Source organism: Pristis pectinata, chromosome 9 (genome assembly GCF_009764475.1).
Source record: "Pristis pectinata isolate sPriPec2 chromosome 9, sPriPec2.1.pri, whole genome shotgun sequence".
Lineage (NCBI taxonomy): Eukaryota > Metazoa > Chordata > Chondrichthyes > Rhinopristiformes > Pristidae > Pristis > Pristis pectinata.
In genome coordinates, this window is record NC_067413.1 from 24,455,373 (window position 1) to 24,479,086 (window position 23,714).

General features: G+C 39.9%; 1 protein-coding gene across 2 annotated transcripts in view; it reads right to left on the minus strand.

Moving 5' to 3' along the window:
- The window catches only part of zc3h3 (zinc finger CCCH-type containing 3), a 205,114-nt gene that overhangs the window by 167,325 nt on the left and 14,075 nt on the right, over positions 1-23,714 (minus strand). For both annotated transcript variants that reach the window (XM_052023588.1, XM_052023589.1), the window contains exon 3: positions 10,572-10,768. In XM_052023588.1, coding sequence (XP_051879548.1) covers positions 10,572-10,768 — 197 coding nt within the window. The remainder of the gene's footprint in view (positions 1-10,571; positions 10,769-23,714) is intronic.

The window sequence follows — 23,714 nt, forward strand, 5'->3', positions numbered from 1 at the left end:
TAAGTTTCCCAGGTCTAAAACATGGAATTCCAATTAAGTCAAGGGGGGAGAAAAGCCACAAGGCTGTTCACCTATTTTCAGATATCTGGTTACGTGATATGCTTTTGTCTTGTGTAATCAGATGATGTAATTAAATGAGGGAGGAAAAAAACTACAAATACTGGAAAAACTAAAAACTGAACAAGTTAGGTAAAACCAATGTCAGTGAAGGACAACACTTTCTGAACACATCAATCATCAGTTAAAAAAAACAGTTGGTAAACAAAGGGAATTGCAGGGGTTAAACACAATATATAAATAAAAACTCTACATATTTTGTTAATGTGAAGGAAAGGCTGATGGTGAATTGTTCAGGATCAGAAAGTGAAGACTAAAGAGGATGGTAACTTGGCAAAGATGGAGGTTAGTAGACATTCAAATTCAGGTGCAAACAAGATTGAGAAAATGACGCTACATTGGCATCATGACCCTGTACTAGTCTGCATGCTGGCCAATCTGTGGGGAACTGATTTACTGTCATCATCCATCAAAAAGTATCAAGCATCTATGACTTGAAATGAAGAAATTGCAACATAAAGGATTCACTTTTTGTCTTGTTTCTTTTACTCAAGGAGCAGGTTGTGGAGAGGTGATGTGAAGACAACATTGATGCAAACAGAACCTACTTATTAGCAAACAAAATACACAGCTGGTAAATGATAAACAACAGATTTAACTTTTTTTAAAAAAAGTTTCAGCAAATGAGATGTGCACGTGATTATCATGGATTGCTTGGCATGCCTCAGTCTCACAGGGCAGAGTCTAACATTACTAAGCCGTTCAGACCCCAACATTCCTGGTCCATGTGGCTACATGTTCTTGACAGGAAAGCAGCCATCAGTGAACCCAGGCCTGCTGTGTGCCAACTACGTGAACTTTGAGCACATAGTGTATCGTGACTAAACATCCATCATTAAAACTGGGACAAAGAAAGTGTCACGGGAAACTTGAGAACTTAATTATTTATACTAGGCCATGGATTGCCTCCACATTAAATTACTCGACAGGCAAAAAAAAGTCCACTCACAGTAACAAAATAAAGACTTCAAAAAGCATATAGATATAAGCTAACTATTTATTACACACTATCAGAGTGAAAAGGAGGAGGAAGAGGACTGCATGTCGCAACAAGCAAAAGAGTGATTCTCTCAAATGGCAATTAACCTCCAAAACCTCATTTAATGACAGTGAAGGCTGAATCTTCCATTGTAAAATAACTCCAGGAATTTTTTCCCTCCTTCTTCCTCCTTCAGTCGGTTATAAGAATTGGAGAATAATATAAAATTTCAAAATTTATCAAGCAATAATATCACAGGCACAAGAATGAAGACATGTAACTTTAACAGGAGAACCATTGTGCAATTTAATTCAATAAAAAGCAGATGGATGAAAATAATAAATTACATCAAACTGTAAGATGGGGTGACATCTCACTCACAGCATTGTCCCAGAAAAATGTGCTTGATAATCACAAGTGCTGATAACAGTGATTTACACTTTTTCTTTTCCAGCATTTTTATTTGGAACAGGGGAGCTGGAACAGTTTAGTGCATTCAGTAATAATGTACGGAACTAACACGAAGGAAATGGAGTTGGTCCTGGTTTAATAAAAACCTTGTTGCCAATGACTAAGTTTTCTTGCATGGTGAAGGCATGCACATCCTTCCAGGCAGTTAATCCAACAAAAGCTTCATCAAAAATATTGCAAACAAATTCAGATATGAAGATTATAGAATCAAAGAAATTTATAGTACAGGGGGAGACCATTCAGGTCACTGTGAAACACTGACCGAACAAGAGCTTTGATTTGAGGCTCTCCATTTTGCTGCTTTCAATCCATAGATATGTAGGTTACATCACATACTCCATCACACTTCGAGATAATGAGCTCCAGACCCCAAACACTCTTGGAGTGATATAAAAAAATGGAAACAAAATTCAAAAGAAAGTTTTAGATGTGGGAAGTATTTGTTTCAAAAACAAAAGGGGCAGGTTTCCCCAAGGCTAGTGACCCTCTACTCTCCTACCTGCAAACGAATCAATCATAGGGGGTTTCCAGACACTTCATGGGAATCCCTGACACTGTATAATACAGTTGCTGCACCACATTGCCACCACTAGAGGTTAGCAATGTGTTACAGAAATAGTCTTCATCATAGATATTAATATCCTGGACCTGGCTACACAGGTAAAAATTTAAAGGCCACAAGTGGGCAAGGAGGGTATCAATTCTGATTTTCTCTTTAACCACAGATTGGTTTTTGTTGGTTATCAATGTTTCTGCTCCTGGAAGCAGTTTCTTCTTTCTTATACTCTATCACTTAGAGTTTATGATTTAGAACACCTTTACCAAGTTTCCCCTGACTCTCTGCTATAAAGTGAACAACCTTAGTTTTGGCAGTCTCTACACATAACTAACATTCGTCATTCCTACTACCTTTCTGGTAAATCTGCTCTGAACCCTCAAGAGCTTGACAATAGGACGGAGAGACTGGTGAAATGAGTAATATCAGAAAAAAAATTGTAAAAGTGGTATATTTTTATAAGAAAATGGAGAGGCAATATGTCACAATTTTAAAAAGTCTTGGAACAGGTCTGGAGTACACACGGAAGGTGTTGAAGGTAGTCAAGACAAGTTGAGAAAGCTATTTAAAAGCATAGCGGATTCTTGGCTTTATGAAGAAGTGTGCAATTTGGATATTCGTATTTTGAATAAATCTCAAGATGCAGAACAGATCTACTCGATTGGTAGCAGGGATGAGGAGAGATGTTAGTTATACGGGGAGACAGCAGAGGCTAAGGCCATTTCCTTTACAGCAGAGATTATTGGGAGACTTGGTAAAGTGTTCTAAATCATAAACCATTGTGATGGATCATCATTTAGGAGAAACTGATTTCAGGAGCAGAAACACTGACAACAAGAGGAAACAGATTTGAAACAGGTTTGGAAAAGAACCAGAAATAATAAGAGGAAACTTTTTTTTTAAAAAAGTATAGTGCTTTGTTGAGATCAGAAATTTCATGTTCTCAAAGGGCAGTAGAAGCATGTTCAACAATTACATTAAAAAGAACTAATAAATAATTAAACAAAATATTGCCTTTTGGCAAAGGACATGGGAGTAAAATTAATTAGCTAACTATCAGGGTTAGCACAAATATGATGAACCAACTGGCTTTCTGTGCTGTTACCTTTTCTAGATTCTACATTCTCAGGATTCCCACTACTGCTGCAATATCACTTTATCACCACTTGAGAAAAACAATGAGTAATGATAACACCAGTAGTTAAACACAGATTCCCTATTCTCCAGCGACTGACACTATCTTGTGTTTTGTGCAGTTTATTTTCTTTGTTCTGTGTCTTAATTCAAAAGATCTGATGTTAACCTTTTAATATTCAATCATTGTTCTATTTTTGTGGCTTAATTCATAATTGACTGAACATATTAAAGTTATTGAACAAACTGCAACTACTAGGATTGATGAGGAGACCCCATCTGTCCATCTTAGCACTTAACCATTTTTTAAAAATGATTTTACGATCTTTGTCACCCCTACCCTGATCTGAAGTTAATTCTATGTATGGATCATTATGTTACCACTCTGAAATGAAATCTGCCTTTTATCATTGACACATTTTCATGCTTTAGTTTGAAATACAATTCAGAAATTACTGGACTTCCTTCAATGTCTCTGAAGTACATTCTCATTTATTTGGCTTCAGGAATGAACAGTCCCAGTTTCTCCACCCTTTTAGTCTTCAGAAAGAAGGATCCTTGGGTGATTTTTCTCTGAATTGCCTCCAGCTTTCAAATATTTCCCTTGCAACCTGGACATTATATTTAAGATGAGCTATGATTACAGTACGGTATGCTTATATTGTCTTCTGGCTTGTAGTTAATATACCAAGGTAAAATCTTTCCATCACTGGGGATTTGAATCCTTTCTTACTACTTAAAATGACTTGGAACATTTCTCTATGTTAAATACAGTACATCTGCCATCATTTCAGATTAATCCAATTTGTAGGTTATCCTTCAAAGAGCCTAAATTACTTCACCATGACAACCTCACTTCAACAAAAAATACAAATCATCATCTATGGAGGACTTGGGTCAAGTCAAAACTTTGTTAGTTCAAGACACAAGGAGAATAACAGCTCCAGGCAACACATTACCTAGCATCTAATGCTGATGGCAAAAGGATGCATTTCTGATCTACTGTATTGGACCTGAGGATTACACAGGAGGCACACCATGCTGTCAGACTTCTCTGGACAGCCAAACATAAGCAGTTGCTCCTCAGCTTCACAATAATGAAAGCCTTAAGAATGTTCAATGAAAACAACAAAGTTCCTAATGTTGCCATAAACATTTTTTCTTTGATTCGCCTGGCTACAAACATCTTTTTTCTGGTCTAAAGCCACATTGCGACTCTAGTAGGATTGCTTGAAAAAGGGGAAGGAGTTGTCTGAGGGAATTCGGGCAAGGAGAGCTTCCTAGTGGTGGAGAGGAGAAAGATGACACAGAATCTCCAAAAATCAGACTTGTGCTCCTTCTTGAAGATACCGACAATGTTAGCATTTCTTGGACCAGTAAGAATTTCTTCCCAATTCCAGAACATAACTGTGATACCACGGAGTCTGCTGTTAAAGCCTCTCCTTCATAAATGAAGATCCCTGCCAGAATGTCTTCTGATGTATTTTTCATACCAAAGCTCACCAAGAAAGAGGGAGTTTTTGATGGGTGGGTTGGATTCAATGGTGCTATCTGTTAGCAATGACTGTCTATTTAGGAGCATTTGTAAGTGCCCTTTCCATTCAGCTTTGATAAACGGGTCCTTGAGGAGAGTAAACCATCTTGGGATCATAAGAGGATTCAACCACAAAAACCATTGGCCCAGAGGGAGGAGAAGGTGGAGATGGAGATGAGGGTGGAGAAGGAGACAGAGGCTGGAAGGTGATAAGTGCAGACACAAGAGGCTGCAGATCCTGGAATCTGATAAACAAGGAAGGTGATAAGTAAAACCAGATAAGGGAGGGACAATGGGCAGATGGAACCAGTTGGGGGAGGGTAGAACTGTGTGAATCAGGAGAGAGAAAGGAACACAGGGAGTGCACGTTAATCGAAGTTGGAAAATTCAATGTTCACATCATTGGGTTGTAGATTACCCAGGCAGAATATGAGGTGTTGTTCTTCTAGTTTGCATTTGGTCACAATCTGGCAGCGGAGAAGGCCGAGGACAGATAGGTAAGTGTGGGAGTGGGATGGAGAATTGCAAAGACATACAGCCAGGATCTCAGAATGGTGACTGCAGACAGAACGCAGATTTGCTGCAAAACAATTGCCTAGTCTGCGCTTGGTCTTGTCGACGTAGAGGAGGTCACATCGAGAGCACCAAATGTGGTGGTGAAGGTGCACGTGAATCTTTGTCTAACCTGGAAGGGGTACTTAGGCCCTGGATGGTGGTGATGGAGGTGGTGTAGGGACAAGTGCTGCTCCTCTTATGGTTGAAGGGGTAAGTGCTAGAGGACGGGGAGGGATAGTATGGGTAGGGATGAGTGAACCAGGGAGTCATGGAGAGAGTGGTCCCCGCAGAAAGGGGAAGAGAACTCTTGAGGCTTTTGCCCATAGCAAGGGCTCTGTACCCAAATTTATAAAGCTCCTGAGATATCACAGTCTTGCTTACATACTGGAGATGTGCAAAGGGCATATCTGTAGCTGACTTCCATGGCTTTTACATCTGTATTTTTGTTTTGTTTATTCCACAGTTTAAGACACAAAATTCTCAGTAATCTGAAAAGTCCACTTGATCCCCAAGGTCCACCGTCTTTTTAATTATCAGACATGTTTGGTTGCATTTTTGGAAAGGAAGTAACAAATATTCCAAACTAAGTCAAAGAGGAAATCCCAAGGCACAATAGCTGTCTCAATCCTCCAGTTCAAAACTAAATGCTTGTATGTTACAGTGTTATGTAAAAGCCATTGCATCATTTTTCTGAAATGTTAAAAGGAGACGAGCAAAGAGAATTTATTTTGGTCAACCGGATATCTGGCAAGGCCATTGTTTGCCAGAATGAATCTTAAATAGAACAATAAATTTCCATGATGAAATTAAACTATTAAGTGTAATCTGGATAATTAATAACTGATATAATGGTAGTCTATATTAAAAGTATAAAATCTGTAATAGGACTAAACAACTTCCATTGCCTCATGAATAACTGGAGAAAAACTGAACATAAATCTCTCAGTTTAATGTGACAGCACTGAAATCTTTCCTGGAAAACTGCATAGGTCAGTAAATCTATCTTCCACCACGAAAGTAGCAAAGGAATCTAGAGATCAATAGAAAGCCACAGAATAAATTATTTGTTTAATGGCATCAGTCCAGATTAGCAATGTTGGTAGTAAGACCCAGAAGTCATTGGTGCTCCACTTCTGTCCTCAGAAGATTTGCTCTATGCACCTCTGTGTCAGCCTCTCTAGCTCTCTGGATGTACAAAGCTGAGGTTCAGTGTTCTCCAACAATAACAGAAGAGTAGAGCTGCAACTGAAAAAGTTATTGCTAGATTTCTACAGGAGGCTCCCTTACAAAAAATCCACACCTGGAATGCAAAATATGTTGCTCTGTACACAATGCTGACTAAAGAGTTCATACACTTTTTAAAAAAAATCTCCAGCATTTTATTGTTCCCATTCAAAGCAAAATTATATAAAAGGATAATTTCTATAGTTTCTTCGTGCTCCCATGGAACATGGATGTCTGTCTTCATTTAGCTTTACTGAAATCAGCACCATTGCTTTGTTTTATTGGTTCTTTTGGACGAAGGATGGGAAAACATAATAATGGTTGCAGTGGAGATGGTGATTATTTTATCTGGCAGGTTTGATTTCAGATTTCCAGTATTTTCTGCTTTCCTTTAGATGGTTTGGGCGACTTTTTCTTTCCATGTAAGGCTAAACCATGTAAAGGCTAAGTATAAGAGTCAGGAAGTCATGTGAAATATCTAATACTGGAGGGTATAGCCTTAAGGTGAGAGGGAGAAAGTTTAAAGGAGATGTGCGGGGCAAGTTTTTTTTACACAGAATTGTAGGTGCCTAGAACATGGTTCTAGGTACAGCAGTAGAGGAAGCAGATATGACAGTGCCATTTAAGAGGCTTTTAGATAAACACATGAATACATAAGGAATGAAGGGATATGGATCATAAGCAGGCAAAATGGATTTGTTTAATTTGGCATCATGTTCAGCACAGACATACTGGACCAAAGGGCCTGTTCCTGTGCTCTATTGTTCTATGTTCTAAACAGTTATTTCAAACTGGAGTTTTAAGCTGAGCGGCAACTTGGAGAGAGGACCGTCGTTTATTTACTTGGTCTGCATCAGACAAGTTGAAAGTACTTCGAAATTGCATATTGAGTCTGCAAAGAAGTTAGGCAATAGCGTGATGAGACCACTCGTCTTGAAGAACACTCACTCCAGAGTCTTGAATAAATAATGTAGGCCAGCACTTCATTGCATTACTCAGATGTATCAAAGGCGCTCTCATTTGAAAGCCCCATCTACCCACATAGGTGGTCAAACTAAAAGATGCCTTGCTATCCCAAGAAGAGCTGGAGAGTTTTACAGATATTCAAGCCAATATTTGTCCCTCAACATCACCAGAATAAATTACTTGGTCACTTAACTCATTGTTCTAGGACATTCATGTGCAGAAACTGGCTTCCATGTTTCTGTATGCTACAGCAGTGAATGTACTTTAAATATACTTCTTTGGTTGTGTAGCACTTTGACACATCCTTCAGGAGATGTGAAGGGCATTATATAAATGCACATCTTTCTTTTCATAAAGTAGAACTTCAATGTTGCTGCTGCCTTTTCTGTCTAAACTGGAGAGAGTCAGAGCATTTGGTATTTCCCAGCAAATCAACATTATATGGCAAAGAATATTCGTTTCCTGGTAACATTTATCTAGACAGTGAGCAAGTGAAAGCATGCTTAGGATTGTACTGGATGCAAGGTCTGGATGAGGGAGTGGTTAGTGATTCAAATCAAAGAGGATTACAAGTGCTCATCTGTTTCCTTAAGTCGGTCCAGAGGCCACTCTTCAGACAGAATTGGCATTGAGGGCCTTAACAAACTGGCCTATGTATTACACAAAACATGATGCTAGTGATAAAGGGATTGAGCATTATAATACAGAGACAGATACTGTCAAATATTTCTCAGCATTATTGGTCAATGTGCTGTGAAGCATATTGATGTTAATGTAAAACAGAAACACTTGAGCACATTCCATTAAATTAACTCTGAAAATAGTCAATTTTAGCTTTTTAATACTCCAAGGTGGTTATTAGTAATTTAATTTCCTTTTCATTAACCGTTATCTGGAAGACAATATATTACTAGCCCTGACCTCTTCATGTGAGCAAATGTTTAAATCTAGTCTGATTAATTCAACTGTTTAAAAAGGGAGAAATGACTTGGCTTTTAGCTATCAAAAGGAATGAGGCTTGATGTTGATAGTGACTGAATTTCTAATACTGCAAATTGATCGAACGCTGCAATTACAGCTCGCAGTAACTCAAGGAAATGGGATCGTCCCTCTCAGCCAAACACCTCTTTATTTAAAGCAATCCAATTTGCAAGGATAATTATATATTAGTGTTTCATCTGCAATCGGAAATGAACACAGAGATAGAGCAGGCCAAGTGCAAGCACGTTATTGCTGCAAATTACTTGATATCTGTCTCTTTTCACATAAAGAGAAAATTGGGCAATCAATTAGCTGGGAGAACTGCAGAACAAGAGAACAATTCTGCAGACCTTTGGTGGCTGCTTGTTATTGTTTAGCAGCTTTCCTAAGAGTCTCTCTGTTCCCAACTTTTGCTGCAACATATTCAAATATTAAACTAGTTATACTCTCCACTCCCAAAAATGCTATTATTAATTAATGAAAACAAAGGTACTTCGAAAGAATCTCTCCAAGGCAACATGTGACAAATTCACTCCCCACGCTCACCTTAACCTTTTAAACAATCTTTTATTAAACTCTTCCCCTGGTGGCTCAGATAATCAATATAATACCAAATGTGATATGGAACTGTACTAACCAGGCAAAATGCAGGTCAAATCCTTGGTCTGTGCTTTATTAACTGATATTTAATCAATATAGCACAGATGAGCAAGAGTGCAACAGAAGCACAAAAGTATTCAAATCTGGAACCATTAAGGGAATTCGAAGTCCATTTTGTACCCAAAGCTGAAATATTGGTATTTTAAAAAAAAACTTTTACTGATATTTCAGCATTGGGTGCAGTATGGTCTCCAAATTCTCTTGATGGTTCCACTATTTGAATATTCTCCATCATGTGAAGGTAGGTTCGTTCTGATAAAACATCCCATTAGTTGTCAAAATTTGATCCAGAATAATTCAAATTATATTAGGAATGCAAGCCTGCTGCCCAATTCCTCCTGCTTTCTATCTAAAATTGCTTGTGCATTTTGCATGTAGTTTGAATGCCCAGAAAATATAACTTTAACTATACTACATAGATAGATAATTCATGATATATTAATTATGAAGCATAGGGAACATTTTCTATTTAATCACATGGTTGGTGTACATGATTCACGTGTAAACCAGATAATGGAGGTGTGTTTCCTTCTCCGAAGGATACTGCAGCATTTAAAAAAAGAGGTACATTTTGTGGTGCCTTACCCAGATCAAGTGCAATGAATGTGTTCACAACCTGCCACTGTGTCATTACAATCATATGAACTACATAGACAATCCCACATTTACTCACCAATACCCGCAAAAGTGGGAGCTTACTAATTAAAAAAAAGGCAATAAAAATGGCATTTCTAACAGCACCCTGTTTTTGGAAACAGAAAAAGTCTAAAAGACACCTGAAATTATCACAAACAACATATTCAACTGTTCAGCCAATTCTCTCAATGCCTCAATACTCTGATCAATGACAATTACAAATCCTAACAATGCAACAGTGTCAAAATTCAAATGGCATAATTTAATCATTAAAAAAACTTTTCAAAATAAGGGTCAACGGCTAATACAACTGTTCCTTTGTGTGCTGGTACACATATCCAAAACGAAATCTCAACTTGTACACAATGTAAAATATTGAACCATTGAATGCACATCAATTCTTGAAAAAAAATAGGTTACCTATATAAAATCCACCAAGCTTAACTGTGCGGGGCTGTCACTGGATCATAACAAGTGACATGTTGGATAAACATGCAACTTTGAACCAATGGTCTAAAAAGTTCTTCACTACAAGTGTTCTCCCTTCATAACTTGCTGAATATATTGTAGACCAATTGATTGATATGTTATCATTGAAATATGTGACTAGCAGGATAAGATAGACTATGCACTTCATCAGTCCATCGTTTCCGATGTTACTACAAGCCTGAACCTTGTAGCATCTCCAGCAGTGATTACTAGATAGCATTCTAGAACGTTACCGAGAACATCTCTTTAATTAGGCATCAGCTCCCTACCTTGTTTTGCACTGCCATGCGGTCCTGATGTTGGTAGCCTCTGCAGCCTGTGTTTGCTGATTTGCACAAACCCTTTGCCAGGTGTCCTTTTTAGAACTGGGGGTGATTTCCCATGCACAGGGCTTTTCTTTATGAGTAAGTAACGACTTTTCGTAACCGGCAAGCCACCAATGTTAATCCTCTTCTCAGTTGATGAGCTAGCAAGAAGTGACACAAATATAAATGTTCTGAAGTGAAATCACGGAGTGCAATTTACCAAACATCATCACTTATCTTTGGATGCAAGGATACAGTCAAGCAAAACTAGAAATCTCCCCAATTCCAATGCAAGATGTTTCAGTATTGTCATCTGGAAGAAATGAGTTGAATGCAATACACAGTTTCTGGCTGTACTGTCATATCAGATTTACAAGTAACTTATCTCACTATACAGAGATGAAATGGGGACGAAAAAAAACAAATGACAGAAACTGGAAACAAAAGGACAAATGCTATGAACAGACTATCAGTGTCCATTAAAGGATTAAAAACTAGAGTAAGATTATTCAAGTCTTATGCAGAGGCTAGATGCACATTGCTGACAGTGAGCCTCCAGAGAATTAAATGAACACAAGATAATAGGAGCAGGAGTTGGCTACTTGGGCCTTCAAGCCTGCCCTCCATTTAAGATGATCATGGCTGATCTATGCTGGCCTCACCTCCTCTTCTGCGTCATTTCTCCATACCCCTCATTACTCTGCACTAAGTATTTATCCACCTCCACTTTAAATACTGCGGATTCAGTTTCCACCACCCACCGGGGTAGAAAATTCCAGAGATTCACTACCCACTGCGAGAAGAAATTTCTACGTACCTCAATTTTAAAGGATTGGCCCCTTACCTTGTAGTTACTGTATGTCTACTTGTTTGAGACTTCCACTAGTGAAAATATCCCAACATTCACCCTGTCAAGTCCCCTTAGGATCTTATATGTTTGAGTAAGGTCACCCATCATTCTTTCAAACTCCAGGTAAAACAGGCCCGAACTATTTAGTCTCTCTTGGTGGGAAATTAGGCTGGTGGATCACCTCTGAACTGCCTCCAATGTTACTATAATTTTCTTTTAGGTATGGGACCAAAACTCTGTGCAATATTCCAGGTGAGGCCTCACCCACACATTGTACAATTGCAACAAAACCAAAATATTTTTAAACTCCAACCTCTTTGCAATGAAGGCCAAAATGTTGTTGCCTTCTTAGCTACTTGTTGGACCTACTTGCTAGCTTTTTGTGTTTCATGCACTAAAACATTTATATCCCCTTATACTTTACTCACTTTCAGTCTTTCTCCATTTGGATAATAAACTGCCTTTTGATTCCTCTTATTGAAGTGCATGACCTCACACTTCCCCACATTAAACTCCATTTGCCGGTCTTTTGCCCTGTTGCAGAATTGCAGGATCCTTATCACAACATGCCTTCAGACTATTTTCAGAGCACAGGCAAATTTAGAATCCTTAAGTACTGTTCCTTCCTCTAGGTCATTAATGTAAATAATGAACAATTGCAAGCCAAAAACTCATCCCCAAGGTACTCCACCAGTTACCTCTTTCCAGCTGAAAAAGGACCCATTTATTCCAACTGTTTTCTATGAGACAGCCAGTTTTCAGTCCACTCTAACACACTTCCTCTGATATCATGGCCTTTTAATTTATGCACCAGCCTCCTAAGTGGAGGAAATTTAAATACGCTACACCTACAGGTTCCCTTCTAACACCTCTGCCTATTACATCCTCAAAGAATTCAAGCAAATTTGTCAAATAGGATTTATAAAATGTTGACTAGCTTTAATTATATACTGTGCTCTTGTGTATTCATAGTGATAATTTAAAGACAAAGGTCAGAATACGAGTATTATCAGGATTATAACTCTAAATGTCAACTTGGCTTAATGATATTATCCGTATTTGCAAGTTAAAAGAATTTCGGGTCAAGTCCTTCTCCAGGATTTGAACGTACAATCTTGGCTAACCATTCACTGCTGTACTGAGGGAGTACTATGGGTGTTTGCTTTTGAATGAGATGTTAAAAAGAGAGATACATAAAACATCGTGTTAATTTTTTTGTAGGAAGGTCTCAAGGTGCCCTGGTTAGCATTCATTACTCAAGTAACACAAATATCAACAGTGAAACTAATTGTTATTTGTTCCCACTTTCGGTTTTCCTATTTAAAGTATTTTTAAACTGAAGTGAGTCATTGTTATCGGCTGTTCTGAATGTAAAAGGTAGTATATATATTCAATTTTTTTTCCAAAAATATATAGCTAAACTCATATAAGTTGAAGAAATTCATGCTAAAAACACAAGTGTTCTAGTGCAGCCATATATTCTGTTCAGTTAGGGAAACGTTCCAAGCTCAAATGGTAGAGCCACAAGATTAATTACCCCAATCCGCAGAACTTGACAGGTTTTAATAGCGTTGGTGGAAAATGGCTATTGCCTACAGCATATGGATCAATACTCGGAGGCAATAGATTTAAAATTATTAACAGAAGATCAAGAGGAGCAATGAGGAAAATTACATTTGGCATTCTCAAGAATCCCCTGCCTGTAAAAGATACTGAAAGTAAATTTCATGAACATTTTAGAAATGGGAATTTGACAAATAATTAGTATTGTGGGACATGTAAACTTTTTTTTGGGTTGGAGTGTGAAGTGCCGGCACAGGCAAGGCCAGTATTTATGGACAAACGTCTATGGAACCAACCATCATTCCGCTTTCAAAGAGCCAGCAGATGCATGATATTCAACAGTATGTATTCCAACAGTGACTTGTTGATTCCCACTCGGTTTTCTGTGCATTAACCAATCCCCCATTTAAACTACAACTGAAGCATTTGAGCACTCAAGCTATAACACAGCAAACTCAGGTCCGAGGTCAGGAAGGGATGTGTAACCAGAATAGATAGGAATGAGAAAACAGACAAGTCTGCATAAGAATATAAGAAATAAAAACAAGAGCAGGTCATTTGGCTCCTCGTACCCACTCCATTATTTAATAGGGTTATGGCTGATCTTTCACCTCATTACCACTTCCCTGCATTGACCCCATATCCCATGATTCTGATGACCTCTGATTTCCAAAAATTCACCAGCCTATGGGTGAGGAAATTTCTTCTCGTCTCCATCCTGAATAGCTAACCCTATACTTTGAGAATGTGACCCCTGGTTCTAAACACCCCAGCCAGTAAAACATTGACATGTCCCTGTTAGAGTGAAGGGCAAGGCAAGCAGGATTAGCAAACCCTGGTTGACTCTCTGGTCAGGAAAAAGGAGGCACACGTTAGGTATAGGCAGCTGGGCTCAAGAGAATTCCTTGAGCAGTATAGGGGAGGTAGGAATACAGCTAAATTGGTTTATTATGGTCACATGTACTGAGGTACAGTGGAAAAACTGGTCTTGCAAACTGTCCATTCATACAGAGCAATTCATTACAACAGTGCATTGAGGTAATACAAGGTAAAATAATAACAGAATGCAGAATAAAATGTTACAGTACAGAGAAAGTGCAGTGCAGGTACACAATAAGATGCAATGGCATGAGGTAGATTGTGAGGTCAAGAGTCCACCTTATCGTACTAGGGGACCATTCAATAGTCTTTTAACAGCAGGATGGAAGCAGTCCTTGAGCCTGGCGACCTGCGCTTTCAGGTTTTTGTATCTTCTGCCCAGTGGTAGGGGGGAGAAGAGAGAATGTCCAGGGTAGGTGGGACTCTTTGTTTATTCTGGCTGCTTTGCTGAGGCAGTTAGAAGTGTAGATGGAATCCATGGAGGGGAGGCTGGTTTCTGATGTGCTGAACTGTATCCACAACTCTCTGCAGTTTCTTGCGGTCACAGGCAGAGCAGTTGCCATACCAAGCCGTGATGCATCTGGATAGGATGCCTTCTATGGTGCATCAATAAAAATTGGGTAAAAGGGGACATGCCAAATTTCTTTAGCTTCCTGAAGAAATAGAGGCGCTGATGAACTTTCTTAGCCATGGCGTTTACGTGGTTGGACCAGGACAGGCTATTGGTGATGTTCACTCCAAGGAACTTGAAGCTCTCAACCCTCTCGACCTTAGCACCGTTGATGTAAACAAGAGCATGTGCGCCATCCCCCTTCCTGAAGTCAAAGATGAGCTCTTTTGTTTTGCTAACATTGAGGGAAAGGTTGTTGTCATGACACCATGTCACTAGGATCTATCACGGGGACATGTTGCTGCCTATCCTTACTGATTGCGGTCTGTTGGTCAGGAAGTCAAGGATCCAGTTGCAATGGGAGGTGTTGAATCCCAGGTCTAGGAGTTTGGAGTGAGTTTACTTGGAATTATAGTATTGAAGGCGGAGCTGTAGTCAATAAACAATAGTCTAACGTAGGGATCTTTACTGCTCAGATATTCCAGAGATGGTGTCAGCCATGGACCTGTTTCTGCGGTAGCAAATTGCTGTGGGTCAAGGGAATCAGGAGGTCAAAAAGAGGGTAAGATAGCTTTGGCAGATAAGGTAAAGGAGCATCCAAAGAGATTAGAGGTACATTAAGAGCAAGATGGTAACTAGGGAGAAAATAGGTCCTCCAGGATCAGTGTGGTTGTCTGTGTGAAGCCATAGGAGATGGGCGAGATCTTAAATTAATAGTTCTTGTCTGTATTTACTGGGGACAAGGTCATGGAATTCAGGGAAGAGAGTGGTGATGTCTTGAAACATATCCACATTACAAAAGAGGTGGTTCTAGCAGTTTTGAAGTGCATAAAAGTGGACAAATCCCCAGAGCCTGGCCAAGTGCATCAGGGCATTGTGGGAAGCCATGGATAAATCGCTGGGGCCTTGGCAGAGATATGTGTACCATTGTTAGCTGCGGGTGAGGTATCACAAGACTGAAGGGTCTTTAAGAAGGGTTGCAAGGACAAGCTAGGGAACAAGAGGCCAGTGAGCCCAATATCAGTGGTGGGAAAGTTACTAGAGGAGATTCCAAGAGAAAGGATCTACTTGCATTTGGAAAGGCAAGGAATGATTAGGGATAGTCAGCATGGCCTTGTGCGTGGGAAATGGTGTTTCACAAACTTGATTAAGTTTTTTGAAAAAATGACCAAGAGGATTGATGAGGGCAGGGTGGCAGATGTTACCTATATGGTCTATAGCAAGGCCTTTTACAAGGTCTCGCATGGTAGGCTGGTCCGCAAGGTTATATCACATGGGATCCGGTGTGAGCTAGCCAACTAGATACAAAATTGCCTTGGTGGTAGAAGTTAGAGGGTGGTACTGGAGGTTTGTTTTTGAGTTTGGAGGCCTGTGACTAGTGGTGTGCTGCAGGGATCCATGCAGGGTTTTTGGATGAGAATGTAGGTGATGGTTAATAAGTTTGCAGATGACACCAGGATTGGTGGTATAATGGATGGTGAAGGTTATCTTGGATCACAAAAGGATCTAGATCAACTGGGAAAGTGGGCCAAGGAATGGCGAATGGAATTTAACTCGGACAAGTGTGAAGTGTTGGAATTTAGGAAGTTAAAGCAGGCCAGGACTTGCACAGTAAATGGCAGGGCTCTGGAGAGTGCTGTAAAAGTACATAGTTCAATGACCAAGTACATGGGGTACAAGCACATGCTTCCCTGAAAGTGACGACACAGGTAGACAGGGTGGTGAAGACGGCATTTGCTATGCCTGCCTTCATCAGTCAGGGCATTGAGTACAAGAATTGGGTCATCATGTTGCTTGGCCAAGACATTGGTGAGAGACTGTATTTGGAGTTCTGGTGTGCAGTTCTGGTCATCATACTATAGGAAGGATGTGATTAAGCTCGAGGGTGCAGAAAAGATTCACAAGGAGCTTCCAGGGACTGGAGGGCTTGAGTTATAAGGAGGGACTTGATAAGCTGGGGCTGTTTTCCCTGGAGTGAAGGAGGCTGAGGGGTGACCTTTTTGTGATGTATGAAATCATGAGGGGCATAGATACAGTGAATGGTCACAGTCTTTTTCCCAGGGTAAGGGAGACTAAAACTAGAGGGTATGGGTTTAAGATGTGAGGGGAAAGATATAAATGTTACCTGAGGAGAAAGTTTTTCCCCCAGAGGGTGATGGGTATATGGAACAAGCTGCTAGAGGAAGTGATAGAGATGGATACAATTACAACATTTAAAAAACATGCATAGGAAAGGTTGTGGGATATGGGCCAAATGCAGGCAAACAGGACCAGCTCAGGTAAGCAACTTGGTTGGCATGAACCTTTTGGGCCAAAGCTCCTATTTCCTTGCTGGACAATTCTATAACTCTAAATGTCATACAGCATTATAATCAATTTCCCAGTGAACCTAGCAAGTTTAGAAGTAGCTTAGGAATCAGGAGCTTGGCAAGTTAAAAGGGAGCTGAGGTGCTGGAGGCTCAGTAAGTTGAAAGGGAACATGGTAAACATTATATTAGGGTCTAATGCCAAATCAACAGGATTTCCCAACAGTCAGAAAGCAGATTATTGGAGTTTTATTCTATACGACATGCGGACTTAACAGGGTCTTAAATAATTGGAGCAAGAAATCTCTTCCACTCAAATCTTGTCTTAATTAAGGCCAACATACTGTTTCCCCTCCTTAATGCCTGCTGTACCTGTACATTAACTGTCAGTGATTTGTTAACAAGGATACCCAGGTCTCCCTGGAACCAATACTTTCAACCTATCACTACTGGAAAAATATGCACCTTTCTATTTTTCTACCAAGGTGGATGATCCTACATTGTTCCACATTATATTTCATCTGCCACGTCCTCACCTATTCACTCAGCCGTCTATATGTTCATCACAAAAACAGATTGTGAAGGGATGGAGCCCCAGCACAATTCCTATGGTATTTCACTGGTACTCACCTCCCAACCTGAAAATGACCAGTTTATTGCTACTGTTTCCTACTGTTAATCAATCCTCAATCCATATCTCCAATGCTAAGAACTCCAATTTTGTTCAATTATCTCATAGTACCTTGCTGAAAACCTGAAAGCTTAAATACACCACAACCACCGCCATGTCCTTATCTATTTTGCCAGTTTAAACCTCAAAACAAAAATGAATTTGTCAAACGTTATTTCCCTTTCATAAACTAATGCTGGGCCTGTTACCGTTAGTAATGGGTTCCAGCATTTTTCCTTACAGTTGATGTCAAGCAAACTGGCCTACAGGATAACAGTGGCAAAGCAAGCAGTACAGCTGTCACACAGCTCCAGTGAGCAGGGTTTGATCCTAGCAGCTGGTGTTCTCTGTGTGGACTTTGCATGGATTTCATCTGGGTGTTCCAGTTCCCTCCCACATCCCAACCTTTGGTAAGTTAGTTAGCTGCTGTAAATTACCCCTAGTATGGACAGGTAGAGGGAGAATTAAGGGAGTTAATAAACATTTGAGAGAAAGTAAGTTGCAAGGAAATAACAGAGGGCATGGGACTGATGAGACTGCTCTGGACTCGATAGGCAATAGGGCCTCCTTTTGTATTGTAAAGAAAATAAGTGTGAATAGTTCTGTTGTGTTTCTCTCTTTTTCCCCCCTTAAGGACTACATTTGCTACCTTCCAATCTCTGAACCATTCTAGAACCTATGGAATTTTGGAAGACGACAACCAGTGCATCTACTTTTCCAAATGCCACCTCTTTCAAAACCTAAGGATGTAGGTCATCAAGTCCTGGGGATTAAAAGGCCATCATTTAGATTAATTTCTCCAATAGGTTTTCATTTTATAATAAAAGAGATTTCTTAGCTCCACCCAAACTGATTCTACATCTTGATTTCCATAATTATTTAATTAACAGCCACAGTACTGCAGCATGGGCAGCATGACATGAACATGATGAGCTGAAAGTCCTCCTGCTGCACCATGAATTTCTGGGAATATCTAGGGTTCTATTAGTTTCTTTTATATGATTAAACAACAATTGAGTTGCCTAATTCATTGGCAATCTTTGAGAAAATTCAAACCTTGTAGATGGCCCACAAACAATGGCCCACTACCAAACTGCAGAATGTTTCTGTCCAGCTAGTCATCTGTGCTCGTCACTCCTGGACCTACAACTTGTGGATCAGTGCTAGCCTTCGCACTGAAAATGGCAAATGACCCCTAGAACTGCTTTCACACCTACTTAAACCTTGTCCACTTACTTACCACCTGTCAAGACTGCCATAGGGCTTTGAATGTCCATTAGTCTCTTTGACATTCACAAGCATTGAAAAAGTATTCAGAAGGTTTAAAATATATTTCAATTATTAAAAAATTAAATATTAACATTTAAATTAATACAATACATTTCAAAAACAAATTGCTTGAAACTTTCCCATCTGCTTCAAAATAAATGAACTTGCTGAACCTGCATCAAGTGGAACAGGATAAAGTTTCAGAACACTGAGCACCTGCTGAACAGAGTTGTTCATCAACACAACAGGTAGAATGATCGTACCCAGGATCTCTCAAGAAGTTCAGGACCTGCACATTCTTGAGGGTGGCTGCCAGGTTGTCAAACTACCCTTGTCACATTAGAAAGTTATGCACTGCTCCTGTAGTTTCTATCTCTGTAGTCAAGAATCCTGCAGCAGTGGGACTATTGGTGCTTCAATAACTCATTACTATCCTCTAGTGGCAATAACCTGCATTTCTATATAATAAACAATCATCATTGCAAAATACCCTTTTTTTAACATTTTCTCTTAGAAGTGGAATCACTGGAAAGATCAGCATTAAATGGGCATTCACTATGTGCTTTTCAGAAGATTGAGGTCAAGTCCCATTTTAAATTCCTATGACCTTTGTGGAAGTCTTTATCACATTATTGTAAGGCAAGTAATTCCAGGTTTAAACTCAAGTTATGATGAAGCAGCACTGTTTCCAGGCCAGAAATGTGTTTGACTTGAGGAAATTTTACTGCTGATGGCATTTTTATACACTGCTGCTTTGGTCCTTCTAGGATGCAGGTTTATGAGATACAGTTGAAGAAGTTGGTGCAATGCATTTTACATACATTGTATATAACTTGTGAAGAAATGAACGTACAAGGTAGATGGGATGCCAGTCAGGAAGAACTCTTTGTCCTGTTGAAGTGCACAAGCAGAGAAGTGTACAATGTACTTACAATGCACCTTCAAATTGTATTCTAAATGGTGGAATGGCCAAATGAGTGAGCATGACAAATGGAATATAATGTGGGAAAAATGGGAAACTGACCATTTTGGCAAGAAAAAGGATATTAGCCAAATGGTGAGAGACTGCACAGCTCTGAAATGTAGATAAGCCTGGGTGTCAAAGTGTATGATTTGCAAGACATGTGTGCAGCAAGTAATTAGGAAAGCCAGCAGAAAGTTATCGTTTGTTACAAGGAGGACCAAAGACAAAAATAGAGAGGTTATGCTCAAGATGTACAGGGCATCGTGAGACCACATTTGGCATACTGTATGCAGTATTGCTCTTATTTAAGGAAGGACATTAATGCATTGGAAGCAGTTCAGCAAAGGTTTACTAGACTGATAGCCAAAATGTGCAGGTTGTCTAACAAGGAAAGTTTTGAAAGGCTAGGATTGTACCTGCTGCAGTTTAAGAGAGTGGGAGGGCTTTTCACGTGGTAGATGTACAGGATGTTTCTTCTTTTGGGAGAATTGCAAACTTAAAGTCAATGTTTAAAAATAAGGTGTCACCCATTTAAGATAAAGGAGGTCTAATTCTTTTAGAGGAAAAAGAATTAGGTCTCCTTTATCTTAAACGGGTGACACCTTATTTTTATGTCGGTCCCATTTCGAACTCTACTTCCACTCCCGTCTGAGGAAGAGAGTCTGAATAGTTTTAAGACAAAGGTGAACAGTTGTGTGATAAGTAGGGAGGTGAAAGGTTCCCACAGGTTACAATCAGATTAGCTATGATGTTATTAAATGGTGGAACTGTCCAGAACAGCTAAGTCTCACTTTCTCACATTATAGGCTCTGATATTTTTTTTCCATTTTTCAAGATCTGGGTGTTGCTTGCAAGGTCAGCATTTATCGCCCATATTACGAAGGTACTATCAGCTGTCTTCATATACTGCTGTAGTCCTTCTGGCTGAAATTCTCAAGCCCAGCTTTCTGTAGTCTAGCAACTCCCATGGTCATGTTCTGAATCTGTAGTACAGATCTAAACTAATTAACTAATTCTAACCAAAATCTAAAATTGATTAATACCTGTACTAATCTGTAGCTAATTAAGCTACCAACGCAACTTTTACAATCTCAGTCAAAAGTGCTCTCAGCTGACAGCACTTATGACTTAAGGAAACTTCTGGTTATGGACCGTTCTTGGAACCCTTACATGACCCCAGGAGTACCTATACTTAAAAGGAACAGCTCTCCTGCTCAGAGGAAGATAATAAGGACAATTTCTGTGGCACCAGCCAGGTCCCAAGAGTGCCAGACTAGAGAGCTTCTACCTGTACTCCCACAGTACAAGGGATGTAGTTCCAGAAGTGAAGCTCAATGATGAAGTGGGGGGGGGTTGCCAGCAATATATTTTCAAAAAAATATGATATGCGACTTGGAGGGAAACCACACACTTGCTGCCCTTTCAAATTCTTAGTGTGCAAGATGTTCACGACAGGATAACCAGCCTGTACCTGCATGTAGCCAGTTTTTATGTGGCTGGAACAGTTGAGTTTCTGGTCAATAGTGATCCCCAGGATGTTGATGTTCAGGTTCTTGGTGATGGTATTGGAAGTGAATGTCAGAGGGTAGTGGTTAGACTCTCTCTTTTTGGACACTGTCATTATCTGGGACTTTTCTGACATGAATGCTAGTTGCCACTTATCAGCTCAGGCCTGAATACTCTCTAGCTCAGGCATGGGGTTGCTTCGTTTGGTGAAGAGCTGTGAATGGAATTTGAATATTATGCAATCAGCAAACATCCTTACTCACGGTGGAAGCATAGTCATTTATGAAACAGCTGAAAGTAGTTGGGCTTCAGACACTATCCTGAGGAATCCCTGCAGTGGATGATTGACCTCTGACAACAACACCATCTTCCTCTGTGAGAGGCATGACCACCAGAGGATTTTTACCTTGATGCTCATTGAACATTTTTACCAGGGCTGTTTGATGCCATACTCAATCAAAGGTCTTAAGGTTAAAGCACATCTCCTCAGCTCTTTGGTTCATGTTTGAATGAAGACTGTGATCGGTCTGAAACTAAGTGGTCCTGGTAAAACCTAAACTGATCGTTGAACAGGTTAATCCTGAGTAAGTGCCACCTGACTGCATGCTGATAACACCTTCCATCACCTTGCTGATGGCTAAGAGTAGACTGTTAGAGCAGTAATTAGCTGGACTGGATTTGCCCTCCTTTTTGTAAACAGGATTATACCCAGACGATTTCCCACATCGTCAGGTACACGCCAGTGTAAGTACATTGACGCTGCTTAGCTGGAGACATAGCTAGTTCTAGAGCACAGGTCTTCATTACTACAGCTGGGACAATGTTTGGTCCCAAAGCTTTTGCAGTATCCAGTGCTCTCAGCCATTCTTAATATCACATAAAGTCAGTGAAATATGCTGAAGACTGGCTTGTATGATGCTCAGGAAGCAGAGATGACTCAGCTATTTGGCACTTTGGTGAAGGTAGTCACAAATGCTTCAGCCTTGTCTTCAGCAAAATAATTCTGTGCTCTGCTCTCCTCTCATCAGCTGTTTAATTATCCACTATGATTCACAAGTAGATATGGCAGAACTGCAGAGCTTTGACATGACCTGCTGTTTCTGAGATTGCTATGCAAGTAGTCCTTGTCGCTTTACTTAGCTGGCACCTGAATCTTTTTGAGATGTTTACTGATACTACCAGAATGTCTTTCTGCACACTTCAATGAACCAGGGATAATCCCCTATCTTGACAATAATGGAGTGAAGGATATTGCCAGCGCAAGGGACTACAGGGTGTGGTGCTGTACATTTCTGCTGCTGCTTATGGTCTGTAGTGCCTCAAGGGTACTCAGTTTTAAGTTCCCAGGTCTTACCTGACCATCTTATTTAGCACTATTGTACTGCCAAACAACACGATGAAAGGTGACCCCAGTGCAAATACAGGGGTATTTTCTCCACAAGAAGTGTGATCGTCACTTCTACCAATGCTGTTATCGACAGATGCAACTGCCATAGATACATTGGCAAGAACCAGATCAAGGTTTATCACTCCTGCTGATTTACTCACTACCTGCCTCAAACCAGAGCTGAAAAACATTAGCTGGCCAAATCCTGTGACAATCAGCTGCCAAGCCACTCAGTGGTGGATGTTGAAGGCTCCCCCTCAGAGTACGTTTTGTGTCCGTACATCTTTCAGTGCCTCTTTCAGCTGTTTTTCAACATAGAGAAGCACTGATTCATCAGAGGAAGGATTGTAGGTGGTAGTCAGGACATTTCCTTACCCACACAGGATCTGACATCACAAGACTTCATAGGGTCTGGAGTTGACATCCAGGGCTCAAAGACCTACTCCCTCCTGTCTTACATCGCTGTCCTGCCACCTGAACAGGACACAAGCAGGGATTGTGTTGAAGGAGTACAGTACTTTGTCTGTAAGGAATTATTTTATGACTGCAACAAGGTTAGGTTTTCGCTTGACTAATCCACTGGCTAGATCTCACTCTTTAGACACCAGTCTTCGAGAGTTTGTGAGCAGGACCTTGCATGGTTGACTGGGCTAGGAGTGAATTTCTTGTGTCCAAATTCAGTGCCTAGGTTCATGCCAGGTCGTTTGCCTGGATTTATTATTTCTGTATTTGAATTTAGTGGTAATTTCTGTGACCCTGGGGGTTTCAGGAGGATACTGAGATGCATCTCATAGACATCGTTTGTACATAGTGATTTATTTAACACCGTACAGTGGGTGCAATGTGCTTGTTTGTTGGAGGAGAATGGGAGAAAAGGAAGAATTCTCGTCCATTAAAGTAAATCTTGGCTTTTCAAGCTTATTAGTACAGGATTTAAATGGAAAATCTCTTACTATTTCTTCAATACAATTCCTCAACCAACTAAGTACTTAAACTGGAAGCAAGTGAAATTCATCCATTCAAACAGATAATGAGAAAAAAAATAGTGCCATCACAAGACGACGTTTTTATGTAATAGCTTTGTTTTGATGGAGAAAGTAGTT